Below are 15628 nucleotides of genomic sequence, written 5' to 3' on the forward strand. Positions count from 1 at the left end.
AGCGAAGAGGCGCGAGTGGGCGGAGGAAGCGAAGAGGAAGCGACAAACTCACACGACGACGTGCGTAACAATCACCTTCATTTAAAAGAATCCTCGTTGTCCTTGTTCCACGTTGCAGAGGCAAAGACAGAAACAGGATCGAGTCAACATAAAATGATAAGCGATTGTGAAACATATTCTGTTATTAAAAGTGTAAAAAGTGAGACCCGGTCGACGAGAGACAAAACAAAGAAAAGAACGAGAGGAAATGAAAGAATGACGTGAACAAAACCACGACTTCCGTTACAGATGCAGGTTTTACTCTCACACGAGGACCCTTGAGTGAAGTTTACTTTAAGCTCAGGCCAAAGGGAAAAGATGATATGTATTTAGAACGTTATGTCATGATTATATGTATTTACAACGTTATATCATGATTATATGTATTTAGAACGTTATGTCATGATTATAGAACGTTATGTCATGATTATATGTATTTAGAACGTTATGTCATGATTATATGTATTTAGAACGTTATGTCATGATTATAGAACGTTATGTCATGATTATCGAACGTTATGTCATGATTATATGTATTTAGAACGTTATGTCATGATTATATGAAGAGAACGATATAAAACAGAAGGTCACGCTTTACAGAGGCACGTTTACCTTTCTCAGATACACAACTTAAACTTTATTCTTATATTTGTGACGTATTATTGTTTTGAGCAGTGTCAAATATAGTTACTATGGTTACGTCTGTTAGATCCAACCACAGGTCGACCCCCTGAACAGAAATAAAGTGATTTCTTCTACATTTTGATTATACTTTACTTTACTTTCCTCCCAAGTCATTATTAGCATTAAGACTGACACAGCTGCCCTGGGACAGACCGGCAGAAGCGAGGCTACTAATCTGCACCATCACTCTGACCACCACCAAGAGGGGGCAGAGGGGGGCAGAGGGGGGTAGAGGGGGGCAGAGGGGGGTAGAGGGGGGCAGAGGGGGGTAGAGGGGGGGTAGAGGGGTAGAGGGGGGTAGAGGGGGGGTAGAGGGGGGGCAGAGAGGGGCAGGGGGGGTAGAGGGGGGGTAGAGGGGGGGCAGAGGGGGCAGAGAGGGGCAGGGGGGGTAGAAGGGGGCAGAGGGGTGTAGAGGGGGGTAGAGGGGGGGTAGAGGGGGGTAGAGGGGCCACACACTGATAAGAGTTTGCTGTTAATGGAAATTATTTAGTGTGATTTGTGCTTCGTATGAAATGTAAACGTTCCATATTTCAGATTAAAGACTCACACGTCACATGGTACGAGTCAGATCACGTCACATCTGCAGGACGTCCAGTCATTTCACTCTGTTTATGTTTCAGAAGATGAGCTCAGCGTCTTCAGTCCAGACCAGCCATGGAACATCACACTCACCTGCTACAATCTGAAACACATCTTTGAATAAATGTGAATATATTTTTGAAACATGCGTCTTCTGTTATCACTAGTGTACTTAATACGTTACAGAAACAATAAATAACATTAAAAAATGATTTAAAAGGTAAAAATGAATCAAATAATATAAATGATGCAGGATTGAACCCTCTGAGGTTCTATAATGAACAATTCAGGACAAAATGTTCCACTATAAAGGGTTCAGGGCCCTTCAAAGCTTCTATAACTGTTATATTTAAGAGTGAATATATTCTTGAAGTAAAAGTATTTGACTTTAATGAGCCATAAACAAATATAATGATGTATATTACTCATTAACCTCTTACACAGTCTCTCTCTCTCTCTCAGTCAGATCACTCTCACCTCAAGCAAGTTCAGAAACACACAACGAGGAAGTGTGCGTTTCATTTCCGCAAACCCACGCGACACATGTGACCCACGCGCGCTGAAGCCGCTCCCGCGTCTCCCGCGTCTCCCGCCGCTTCTGGAGCTTCTGGAGCCCCCGGTGCCGCCACGGGGTAAGAAACCGATGCCTAACCGTCCGGAACCTGGTCCGGAATGTGCGTGTTTTTGTCCCGTTTCTCTTGCGTCCGGTCGCGCGGGTCAAAGTCTGGACGCGCAAAAAGACGCGCGCGCTGCGGGTCCCGGCTTTACGCACGCTCGTGACGTAACAGAGCGCAGACGTGAAAGAGAAGCCCGTGTTTGTGGAGGAGGGAGAGGGCAGAGAGTGGCGCAGAGAGTGGGGCAGAGAGTGGGGCAGAGAGTGGCGCAGAGAGTGGGGCAGAGAGTGGCGCAGAGAGTGGGGCAGAGAGTGGCGCAGAGAGTGGCGCAGAGAGTGGGGCAGAGAGTGGGGCAGAGAGTGGGGCAGAGAGTGGCGTTGAGCCCGGTGCTTTTTGCGCGATGGCTGCGCGTCATTGGCACGCGGAGCGGAGACGGCGCTTCAGGCGACGCGCGGAAAGACCGGACCTTTGCGCTTTGAGTTTGTTTTGAGAGGATAATTAATGTTGTGGATGGAATAAATGAGCAGAAATGCGCGGCGGTGATGGTTGTGGACTAAAGGGAGCAGTTTCCCTGTTGAAATGGATAAAAACATGCACAAGGCGAATAAAAGATGATTTATCTTGAGTAAAAAGGTAGAGAAGAATGCAAAAAGCTGTTATAACATAGTAACCTACTGTTATAACATAGTAACCTACTGGTATAACATAGTAACCTGCTGTTATAACATAGTAACCTGCTGTTATAACATAGTAACCTACTGTTATAACATAGTAACCTACTGGTATAACATAGTAACCTGCTGTTATAAGATAGGAACCTACTGTTATAACATAGTAACCTACTGTTATAACATAGTAACCTGCTGTTATAAGATAGGAACCTACTGTTATAACATAGTAACCTACTGTTAACATAGTAACCTGCTGTTATAACATAGTAACCTACTGTTATAACATAGGAACCTACTGTTATTGTAACATTGTAACCTTCTGTTATAAGATAGGAACCTACTGTTATAACATAGTAACCTACTGTTATAACATAGTAACCTACTGTTATTGTAACATAGTAACCTGCTGTTATAAGATAGGAACCTACTGTTATAACATAGTAACCTACTGTTATAACATAGTAACCTACTGTTATTGTAACATAGTAACCTTCTGTTATAAGATAGGAACCTCCTGTTATAACATAGTAAACTACTGTTATAACATAGTAACCTGCTGTTATAACATAGGAACCTACTGTTGTTGTAACATAGTAACCTTCTGTTATAACATAGTAACCTACTGGTATAACATAGTAACCTACTGTTATAACAGAGTAACCTACTGTTATAACATAGTAACCTACAGTCCGCCAAGCTTCAGCAGCAAAAGTGAGGGGAAAACGAGCTTATTTGGACATATTTTAAACCAATTTATACATAGTTGTTGTGACACACGGTCATTTCACATTTCATTGGTCAATCACTGCTTGCCTTGATTGCCCTGACCGCACGCCACTGACTGAAGGGATTGGATTGTGGATAAAAGCACAAGGTTTTTTCTCAGTCCACTGGTCCTTGTCATGAAAAGTCTGAATCGTTTGCCGGAAAAAAGGGCAATAAAACCGCCTACAGCCAACAACGATTAATCATTGTTTTACAGTCGTTATGTAAACCGTAGAAAACATGACTAAAGAGAAGTGATATTGACTCCACCATTGAAGTCGAGTTTCCATGTTGATTGAGTGTAAAATCAACATAACGTACAGTTGAATACATTTGATTTGATGTTTAAAATCTTAATGTTGATCATACAGTTCATTCATCGTCAACATTTGATCATAACAAGCTCTTTCAATAGCAATTTGGCTTTTTGTCACTGACGTCGATAGATAGATGGATAAAAACTTTAGCCCGAGACTAGACCGAGATTACCCCGAGAGTAGCCCGAGACTAGACCGAGAGTAGACCAAGATGACCCCGAGAGTAGACCAAGATGACCCCGAGAGTAGACCAAGACTACCCCGAGAGTAGACCAAGACTACCCCGAGACTACCCCGAGAGTAGCCTGATACTAGACCGAGAGTAGACCAAGACTACCCCGAGAGTAGACCAAGACTACCCCGAGACTACCCCGAGAGTAGCCTGAGACTAGACCGAGAGTAGACCAAGACTACCCCGAGAGTAGACCAAGACTACCCCGAGACTAGCCCGAGACTACCCGGAGAGTAGCCTGAGACTAGACCGAGAGTAGACCAAGACGACCCCAAGAGCAGACCAAGACTACCCCGAGACTAGCCCGAGACTATACAGAGACTAGCCCGAGACTAGACCGAGACTACCCCGAGAGTAACCCGAGACTAGCCCGAGAGTAGACCAAGACTACCCCGAGACTAGACCAAGACTACCCCGAGAGTAGCCTGAGACTAGGCCGAGAGTAGACCAAGACGACCCCAAGAGTAGACCAACACTAGACCGAGAGTAGACCAAGACTACCCCGAGAGTAGACCAACACTAGACCGAGAGTAGACCAAGACTACCCCGAGAGTAGACCAAGACTACCCCGAGAATAGACCAAGACTACCCCGAGAATAGACCAAGACTATCCCGAGAGTAGCCTGAGACTAGGCCGAGAGTAGACCAAGACGACCCCGAGAGTAGACCAACACTAGACCGAGAGTAGACCAAGACTACCCCGAGAGTAGACCAACACTAGACCGAGAGTAGACCAAGACGACCCCGAGAGTAGACCAACACTAGACCGAGACTTGACTGAGACTACCCCGAGAGTAGCCTGAGACTAGGCCGAAAGTAGACCAAGACGACCCCGAGAGTAGACCAACACTAGACCGAGAGTAGTCCAAGACTACCCCGAGAGTAGACCAAGACTACCCCGAGACCAGACCGAGACTTCCCCGAGACCAGACCGAGACTTCCCCGAGAGTAGCCCGAGACTTGACTGAGACTAGCCCGTGACCTGGAGCTTGGCCCTGGTGTTTTTGGTGAATGTTCTTCCGTCTTATGAACACGTACTTCACGTAACCTAATCGCAGCTTATTGCTCGAAAACATCTTGAAAAACACAAACGCTTATCCCGATTCCGCAGATCTGACCTGTAACTTGGTCTGGAGCTAGGAATGTTTTTATTGACACTGCCTCACTTTTGTAACGGCAGCCGTTTCCTCGAAGGGCGACGACGAAAAACGGCGTTAGTTGAAAATGAGCAAAGGGACGCAGATGCTGGGACCTTATCCGTAAAACAACACACAGACAGAGAGGTTACACGGTGTACCTTTACAAACACCAGCCCTTTAGTGGCACAGACCCCATAAACCATGATGCAGAGTGTGTAACTGCCATTCACCTTTGAAGCGTTTCTTCCTTGTACAGTCGTACTTCTTACGGTTTGACAGGAAACGTGCAGAAACAGGTTTTTTTGGCTATAAAAATAGCAACGCCGACGGAAGTGGCTCTTTGAACGCCACAAACAAACGCAGGTAAAAATAAACTTAAATGTCACCACTCTGGATTGATCATCTTCACACTTCTGCTTCTGACGTGTGTGTTTTGTGTTAGCACGTTGTTAGCATGAGGGCTAAATCAGTGATAAACCTTATGAGCAGATTTAGAACCTCAGGTGTGGTAAAAAAATCTATTTTAAAAGCTGCTATTGTAAGAAGTCATAGAGATATTACACTGTATATATAGATATGTGTTTTTTTTTGCATATTTCTGCATTTCTGTCTGAAATTGCTGCATTAACCAGGCAAAGTGTCATCGACTATTCAGAATATCATGCAATCCTGAAATATTCTTTATCTAGAAGTCTTCCGTCACCATATTTCCGTTTTATTTTGTCGATAATGTATTTAAAAAGTCTCAACGTGCAATACAAATAGTTGTTTGACCGTCGACTACTAAAAGCGACCATAATCTCTGCATTTACCAGCATGTTTTAGCACTTTTCTGATGGATTGCTAATAAATAAAGGATTGAGATATTCACTTTTGTCAGTAAAACTTTACAAAGGGTCAAAGGGTTACACAACGAGCTTTTGGATCCTCAAAAATATGAATAAATGTGTTTGTATGGTATTAAATTGTGTTTCATTTACAGTACAATAATTCAAATTGCTGACAGTATAAAATGTGTGAAAGGCACTTACTGAACTAAAGGTGAGAGTCATATTTTCTGTCATAAACTGTCATAAAATAACTAAATCCATCAGGTTAATGAATGCCTTGTGTAATGATTCAAAGTGAAAAAATGAAACATCTCAGATGTGTGTGAAGGTTAAATGTAAAAGTGTTTGTTTGTGGCAGAGTTGGACTCAAGCCTCTTTATACAAAGATAATCTGTTATGCAACGTTCATGGTCCAAGAGTTATTCTTTTATTATATCATCAGGAGAGCTGGGTTAGACCTGGTTTAGCCCTGGTTTAGACCTGGTTTAGCCCTGGTTTAGTCCTGGTTTAGCCCTGGTTTAGACCTGGTTTAAGACCTGGTTAAGACCTGGTTCAGACCTGGTTTAGACCTGGTTTAGACCTGGTTTAGTCCTGGTTAAGACCTGGTTCAGACCTGGTTCAGACCTGGTTCAGTCCTGGTTTAGTCCTGGTTTAGCCCTGGTTTAGTCCTGGTTTAGTCCTGGTTTAGCCCTGGTTTAGCCCTGGTTTAGTCCTGGTTTAGCCCTGGTTTAGCCCTGGTTTAGTCCTGGTCTAGCCCTGGTTTAGTCCTGGTTTAGCCCTGGTTTAGCCCTGATTTAGCCCTGGTTTAGTCCTGGTCTAGCCCTGGTTTAGTCCTGGATTAGCCCTGGTTTAGACCTGGTTTAGTCCTGGTATAGTCCTGGTTTAGTCCTGGTTTAGCCCTGGTTTAGCCCTGGTTTAGTCCTGGTTTAGTCTTGGTATAGTCCTGGTTCAGCCCTGGTTTAGCCCTGGTTTAGTCCTGGTTTAGCCCTGGTTTAGCCCTGGTTTAGCCCTGGTTTAGTCCTGGTATAGCCCTGGTTTAGCCCTGGTTTAGTCCTGGTTTAGCCCCGGTTTAGCCCTGGATTAACCTTGGTTTAGTCCTGGTTTAGTCTCGGTATAGTCCTGGTATAGTCCTGGTTTAATCTTGGTATAGTCCTGGTTTAGCCCTGGTTTAGTCCTGGATTAGCCCCGGTTTAGTCCTGGTTTAGTCCTGGAATAGTCCTGGTTTAGTCTTGGTTTAGTCCTGGTTTAGCCCTGGTTTAGTCCTGGTTTAGCCCTGGTTTAGTCCTGGTTTAGCCCTGGTTTAGTCCTGGTTTAGCCCTGGTTTAGCCCTGGTTTAGACCCGGTAAGATGTTGTTAATGTTTGCAGATTAGATGCAGCCTTTGTGACCTTCCAGTTTGTAATTGAAAGTATTTCCCACAGTCCGGCCGCAGACTCGCCCATGTGACCAATCATCAATGGGCTGAGGTCGGTGGGCGGGACCAGGATGAGCGCCGAGACGCTAATGGAGGAGCTTCTGATCAAACGGTCGCAGCAGAAAAAGAAGACGTCTCCTCTGAACTACAAAGAGCGACTGTTCGTGCTGACCAAGAGCGCGCTGAGCTACTACGACGGGCGAGTCGAGGTGAGGAGAGACCGCTCACCCGCCACCTGCTCGTCGCCACGGAGATGTTCCGCAGTAAGGCATTCCAGCATTCCAGCGTTTGTTTGGAGCTGTTCCAGAGGTTCAGGGACAGCACCGGCTCGAATTGGGGCTCGTTTAGAAGGATCAAATGAGTATTCTCCATGAGGACAGGTGACTCCGGCGTCGAGACCGCGCACGCCGGGGTCGCAGTGTGGTGGGAGGAGCTTAGACGGCGCTCTACGTCCATTTTAGCCGGACGCTAGCTAACCACGTGAGCGTAAAGCCTCACAGGAGTAGCTTCAAAGCCTCACAGAGCGTTAGTCTTCACGTGTCTGAAGTCTGTATGAAATATTTATAACTGTACTTCCTGGTTGGATATGAGCACAGATATGACATAGTTGGAGGCAATTCCACAGCTGTTACCTAGCAACCAGACTGTAAACAAGAGCCAAACTCCACATAAACGACACAACTGTTCTGATCTGAAACACAATAAAACTATAAAACACCCTTTTTTTTGCCGAACAACGGTTTAAACTGTCAGAAAAGTATGTGAGTGTAAACTGTCTCTGTGTCGCACACTGATGACATCACAGAGGGATTCAGCTCGCTCTACTTCCTGTCATTTTAAACTCCCTATTTTTCCAAATTTCTTCACAAACTGCAACTTAACGGAAGTAAAACTATGATAAACATTTACCACAGGTTCTAACTAAGTCATAATTAGAAAAAAAGAGGACATCCTTCATATGGACTTTAATGCCAGTCTGTGGAACATTCCAGGCAAAGCGATCACACCTCCACTCTGCATATTGACGTTGTGTCCTTTGGCAAGACGCTTCACTGACCCTCGTGTGTATGAACGTGACGTGATGAGCGAAAGGGGAATAAACGCAGAGCTCAGAGTGAACAGCCGGGTCTCCGTTCGCGGCGCACGCCTTCGAGCTCCGCCCGCATTCGCCCGCCGCCCGTTACCGACCGTTTCCTCGTTTTTTGTGAATTCCGCAGAAGCGTTTCCGGAAAGGCCTGATCGACCTCAGCCGCGTCCGGTGCGTGGAGATCGTGAAGAACGGAGGAAACATCATCCCCTGCCAGAACAAGTATCCGTTTCAGGTACGACACGGGACACGCCTACACGGGACACGCCTACACGGGACACGCCTACACGGGACACGCCTACACAGGACACGCCTACACGGGACACGACTACACGGGACACGCCTACACGGGACACGCCTACAGGGGACACGCCTACACAGGACACGCCTACACGGGATACGCCTACACGGGATACGCCTACACGGGACACGACTACACAGGATTCGCCTACACGGGACACGCCTACACGGGATACGCCCACACTGGACACGACTACACAGGATACGCCTACACGGGACACGCCTACACAGGACACGCCTACACGGGACACGACTACACGGGACACGCCTACACGGGACACGCCTACAGGGGACACGCCTACACGGGACACGCCTACACGGGATACGCCTACAGGGGACACGCCTACACAGGACACGCCTACACGGGATACGCCTACACGGGATACGCCTACACGAGACACGCCTACACGGGACACGCCTACACAGGACACGCCTACACGGGACACGACTACACGGGACACGCCTACACGGGACACGCCTACAGGGGACACGCCTACACAGGACACGCCTACACGGGATACGCCTACACGGGATACGCCTACACGAGACACGCCTACACGGGATACTCCTACACAGGACACGCCTACACGGGATACGCCTACACAGGACACGCCTACACGGGACACGACTACACGGGACACGCCTACACGGGATACGCCTACAGGGGACACGCCTACACAGGACACGCCTACACGGGACACGACTACACGGGACACGCCTACACGGGATACGCCTACAGGGGACACGCCTACACAGGACACGCCTACACGGGATACGCCTACACGGGATACGCCTACACGGGACACGACTACACAGGATACGCCTACACGGGACACGCCTACACGGGATACGCCCACACTGGACACGACTACACAGGATACGCCTACACGGGACACGCCTACACGGGATATGCCTACACGGAACACGCCTACACGGGATACGCCTACACGGGACACGCCTACACGGGACACGACTATACGGGATACGCCTACACGGGATACGCCTACACGGGACACGACTACACGGGATACGCCTACACGGGACACGCCTACACAGGACACGCCTACACGGGACACGACTACACGGGATACGCCTACACGGGACACGCCTACACGGGACACGACTACACGGGACACGCCTACACGGGACACGACTACACGGGACACGCCAACACGGGACACACCTACTCGCTCCAGATGTTTTCGTGCTCTTCTTTGGATGTAAACGAGGTGTAAAACGACTCTAGATTAGTGCTGTTGTCGACCAAAGACACGCCCGGACAAAACGGGGGCAAACGCTATCGAAACTGTGAAGTATCTCCAAGTATCCGACGCAAACGGCACTCGAAAGACTACAACCGAGCACGAGTTCACGCAAAAACGACTAGTTATACAGAAAAGTACCAGTAAATGTTAATAGTTAGAGATATATAACCAGCTAGCTCACGCTGTAGCTTCTCCTTTTTGCTGCTGTCCCATAGAAATCGTTTTAATCTACATAAAATAATGACTAGACGAGTGAAAAATGGCCGATCAAGACGCCATCGACCGATTAATCGACTAAACGCGGGCAAAAGCTATCGAAATTGTGAAGTATCTCCAAGTACTTGACACAAACGGCACTCAAAAGACTACAACTGTGCACGAGTTCACACAAAAACGACTATTTATACAGAAAAGTACAAGTAAACGTTAAAAGTTAGAGATATATAACCAGCTAGCTCACGCTGTAGCTTCTCCTTTTTGCTGAAATCATTTTAATCTACATAAAATAACGACTAGACAAGTGAAAAATGGCCGATCAAGACGCCATCGACCGATGAATCGACTGAACGACAAAAGGATTACAGACTTATCGCAGACATGCTCCATTTATTGTATTTTCCACACTTCGAAGACGCTTTTTGAGCTGGTTTCCCCCTTGATCATCTCAAGAACCATGACTTTACAGGACTTTAAATCTTTTTCACGACTACAGAGGGCCTCGGACGCTTTCGTTTTGACTGCGTTCTGCATGTTCCAATACAAAGTTGCTTCTATTTCGCCCTATTTTTTTTACGGAACCCTAGAAGCGCTTGTTGATAGTGTTTTATTCTGTGCTACTTTTTACCTTTTTGACCAAACTTTGACGCAAAAACACGCTGTCATATCCCAAAAAAAGACTTAAAATGTAAAAGTGCTTGGTAATTATAGTCGTCTGCACTGAAACGGAGCAAAGGTAAGAGTACAAGTTGCGATATTTCATCAAAAAGTTGCTTGTACTTTTATATTTTGAGGTTTACAGTGTCTTTGAGTGCACTTTACTCCACACAGAAGCAACGTTTTGGTACGGAAATGTAGCAACGACGCACGGAAAATGCTAGCCGTTTGGCACAGTGGTCGGATTGTACATTTACGGGAAGTGTTTGGCTAACTTTTCACTTGCTGTGGTGCGTTCAGGTGGTTTACGACAACACGACGCTCTACGTGTTCGCCCCGAGTCACGACAGCCGGAGCCAATGGGTGCAGAGCCTGAAAGACGGTGCGTTCACACGTCGCGACCACAGTTTCACATGAGCTACTGCGCCCGCCTCCGCGAAGCTGCAGATGTTCGTGGGAAAGTCACATGTGCAATGTTTTTGTTCCAATTACGGGCGTTTTGTTGCTCAAAAATGCGTTGCAAAAGTCCGATCTTCTCGTATCCATGGAGATATTTCATTTAAAGCCATTTGGTGGAACTTTCCGGTTGTATGTTCTGTTTTAACGATGTCAAATTTGTACGACAAAGAACGTTTTATATTCAAATTGGAGCTGCGATTAGTTTTACGATCATATTGAGGAAAAAACAACGTCAAGATTTAACGATTATTCAGGATTATTGAGACTAAACAACAGTGAAATGTTTAATTATTGTTCGTTCTCGTGGTCTGACGTGTGACTCTTCCTCATGTTTGTGGGCGGGTTTCGGAAACTGAACTATCTGAAAAACAAAATAAAGTCAAATTTGCCACAAAAAAAACTGCCAGATTTGAAAAAAATCTACTTTTTTGGCTAGAGATTGAATTTAAAAGACAAAATTTTACTTCTAAAATGATCACGATTATTATTTTTTGGTTCTTACGATTACATTATGACCTGAATAATCACGATTATCCCTAGTTGCAATTTCCAAATAGTTACATATAGTAATTTCGTGTGCAAAAAACACGATGCGTAATAGATTATCACGTCATAAGGCGCTGGTACAGCTGGCAGCCCGGTGTAAACGCTCTCTCTTCTTATGAAATTTCCCCATGTGGGACAATAAAGGAATATCTTATCTTATTATACTCTGCCAAGGATATGAAATACGGAAACAAAAATGCATGACAGATTAGTTTAAAGTTTAGGTCATTATTGTAATTTGATCCTCGTTATTTGGACCTTTAACAGGCTCTAAAACACCAACAAAAGATGTCAAACACTGTATTTCCACCTTTATTTGGTTATTCAAAAAAATCTAAAATGATCGTTGCCGTAGTTACAGCTCGACTGCACGTGTTTAAGATGTGAACTTTAGAGTAAAACATGAACGTGGACATGAAATCTGATGGAAATCGCAATACTTTCCAGAACTATATCGTTTTCCGCCAAAATTGTAATCCTAATTTAAATACTTTTTAAAATTTTTGTTTTTTTGAGCCGTTTTAAATCCGAACACCGAAACATGACAGAATTTGCAGTTTAAAATGCAGATGTTCTGAGCTGGTTTGAGCTTAACATCTCTGCGATTACTGGACCTAACTACATGAAATAAAAACTGGAATAAAGTTCAACATCTTTTCTATCGGAACCACTGACAACAAAGAATGTATCGTATTCTGTATGAACTGAACTTTTGCTTGTGTCTGTGCAAACTGAACAGAGATCAAGGAGAACTCGACGGTGGTGGCCAAGTTCCACCCTCAGTTCTGGCAGGACGGGGCGTGGCTCTGCTGCCGGCAGGTGGACAAGATGGCCCCCGGCTGCGAGGAGTACAACCTCTTCGGAGACAGTAAGAAAATCGGCCTTTTGATTGAACGTTTGATTGAGTTGTAATGTCTCGATGCTGCGATGGTTGTCGAGTTGAAAACCGTGAGGAAAAATGGAACGAACAGTACTAATAATGATACTAATAATACTAATAATACTAATAATATTAATAATAGTAATAATAGTATTTAACCGCTACGACAGAACTGTAGGAGATGCTAGGGTCAACGCTAGAGCCAAGCAACTGATCAACTTGAATGTGGTTGGACGTTGAACATAATACTGCCGGCAACGCCATTTTTTAATGAATACGCCTAAAACGTCTTATCTGAAAAGGTGGGGCGTTCTCTAAACGTGTGCGACGAGGGACAGGGGCCCGACAAACACGAGAGGGACACGAGACACTGTTGAGCTTCATAGTATTTGTGGGAAAAAGTGTATCTAGCTGTGTACTTTTCTCAAGGGATATGTACTTTTGGGCCTCTGGACTCTTTGTATTCTGAAGTAGAAACAAGCTCTGCACAGAGGAAATTCAGATTTTAAATTCTGCCTAGATTTTTGGGATTAAATATAAGTAATATAAGTGGACAAAAAGTATGAAATGAAGAAAAAGTCTGGTGGGCTAAACTCAGCTTAAAGGGCGTATATGACTTTATTTGGCATATTTAAACCCATTTTAATTGTAAGGTATAGTTTTACACCAATCGAGCAGCTATTTGTGGAGAAAAGTTGAAATATCTGTAGAAAATGACAGGAAGTTTGACCCTCTAAAGTAAAGGTGCTCGTTTTACTTTAGATGATTTGGCCCAGTTTTTGATGGGTAATTTCCTAGTGTGATGTCATCTATTACAAACAGGAAGTAAAATTATAAACCTCAAAAATGTGCAATTCTGGGATAAAATGTGTATAATTCTTTAGCAATTTTTTTATATATTTGTATCTTAACTACATTTTATTTCAATGAGTCGTCCAACCTGTCACAGGCCCTTTAAGAGGTTTTAAAATGCTTCGAATGACAGCATTTTACTTTAAATTAGTAGCTTTTACACGTGCAGGGCTGGAGGATTGGACGAGTCGAGAGTTGCGGCCACATTTACCGACTGTTTACGGCCACGTTTTTGCCTCATTTAGCAGAACTAGACTCGTGTGTCAAACAGGAAGTGGCTGTAGTGAAACGCACTGGGCTGAATCGGACTCGGGCGTGAAGGTGCCGCTTGAGTGACGGCACCTGCACCATCAGAAAAACACCACGTTCAGCTCGGGTTCATTTGGTTTCTGTTCTTTTTTCCTTTCTTTTTTTGTGTGTGTTTAGTTTCCCGAAAACCGCTGCCCCCCATTCCAGGAGAGGAGCGGGTAAGAGAAAACACATGACGACCCTTTCATTCTCCCTTTCTCTATCGCTTTTCTCTCTCTCTCTCTCTCTCTCTCTCTCTCTCTCTCTCTCTCTCTCTCACCTTATTCTCCATGTCTCTCTCTCTCACCTCTATCTCCATGTCTCTCTCTCTCTCTCACCTCGTTCTCCATGTCTCTCTCTCTGTCACCTCGTTCTCCATGTCTCTCTCTCTCTCACCTCTATCTCCATGTCTCTCTCTCTCACCTCTATCTCCATGTCTCTCTCTCTCTCTCACCTCTATCTCCATGTCTCTCTCTCTCTCTCACCTCGTTCTCCATGTCTCTCTCTCTCTCACCTCGTTCTCCATGTCTCTCTCTCTCTCACCTCGTTCTCCATGTCTCTCTCTCTCTCACCTCTATCTCCATGTCTCTCTCTCTCACCTCTATCTCCATGTCTCTCTCTCTCACCTCTATCTCCATGTCTCTCTCTCACCTCGTTCTCCATGTCTCTCTCTCTCTCTCCTCATTTTCCATGTCTCTCTCTCTCACCTCGTTCTCCATGTCTCTCTCTCTCACCTCTATCTCCATGTCTCTCTCTCTCTCACCTCGTTCTCCATGTCTCTCTCTCTCACCTCTATCTCCATGTCTCTCTCTCTCACCTCTATCTCCATGTCTCTCTCTCTCTCACCTCGTTCTCCATGTCTCTCTCTCTCACCTCTATCTCTATGTCTCTCTCTCTCACCTCTATCTCCATGTCTCTCTCTCTCTCTCTCTCTCCTCATTCTCCATATCTCTCTCTCTCACCTCATTCTCCATGTCTCTCTCTCTCACCTATATCTCCATCTCTCTCTCTCTCTCTCTCTCACCTTATTCTCCATGTCTCTCTCACCTCATTCTCCATGTCTCTCTCTCCTTCACCTATATCTCCATCTCTCTCTCTCTCTCTCTCTCACCTCATTCTCCATGTCTCTCTCTCTCACCTATATCTCCATCTCTCTCTCTCTCTCTCACCTTATTCTCCATGTCTCTCTCACCTCATTCTCCATGTCTCTCTCTCCTTCACCTATATCTCCATGTCTCTCTCTCTCTCTCACACCTAAGCTTCTCTCCGTCTCTCGCTGCAGCGCCGGCCGATCCCTCCCACTCCCCCTGGCTCCTCCCCCCCTGTGAGCGAGTCTCCTCCCCCTCAGCAGGAGATGGTGGTCGTGGCCCTGTACGATTTCCCCGGGGCCGAGCCTCACGACCTGGGCCTGCAGAAGGGCCAGGAGTACGTCATCGTGGAGAAGTGCGACGTCAACTGGTACAAAGCACGCAACAAATACGGGTGAGTGAGCACTCTGTCGCACAGAGCATCTTTGACAGTCACAGTGTAAACAATCAGATGTCAACTAATACTACAACACTACAAACTAGAGTACAAACTACATACTCATTCTCTTTCTTTACTTGTTTTTTGTTCTTTTTCCTCTTTCTTACTTTCTTTATTTGTTTTTAATTTTCGTTTTTGCTAGTTTTTTGTTCTCTTTTGCTTGCTTTTTCTCTTTCTTTTTATTTTCTTTCCTTACTTGTTTTTCATTCTTTCTTTCTTACTTTTTTACTTGTTTTCTGTCCTCTATTTTCTCTCTTTCTTTACTTGT

At 45.3% G+C, this 15628-nt stretch overlaps 1 protein-coding gene across 1 annotated transcript in view; it reads left to right on the forward strand.

Moving 5' to 3' along the window:
* The first annotated feature begins 7312 nt into the window (after positions 1-7312).
* Positions 7313-15628, forward strand: part of tec (tec protein tyrosine kinase) — a 22135-nt gene continuing 13819 nt past the window's right edge. The window contains exons 1-6 of the mRNA XM_072458956.1: positions 7313-7492; positions 8501-8605; positions 11109-11190; positions 12553-12681; positions 13972-14012; positions 15116-15315. Coding sequence (XP_072315057.1) covers positions 7355-7492; positions 8501-8605; positions 11109-11190; positions 12553-12681; positions 13972-14012; positions 15116-15315 — 695 coding nt within the window. The 5' untranslated portion in view covers positions 7313-7354. The remainder of the gene's footprint in view (positions 7493-8500; positions 8606-11108; positions 11191-12552; positions 12682-13971; positions 14013-15115; positions 15316-15628) is intronic.

This window comes from Eucyclogobius newberryi, unplaced genomic scaffold (genome assembly GCF_026437365.1).
Source record: "Eucyclogobius newberryi isolate DKJ021-1_F unplaced genomic scaffold, fEucNew1.0.hap1 SCAF_22, whole genome shotgun sequence".
In the NCBI taxonomy this organism is placed as follows: Eukaryota; Metazoa; Chordata; class Actinopteri; order Gobiiformes; family Gobiidae; genus Eucyclogobius; species Eucyclogobius newberryi.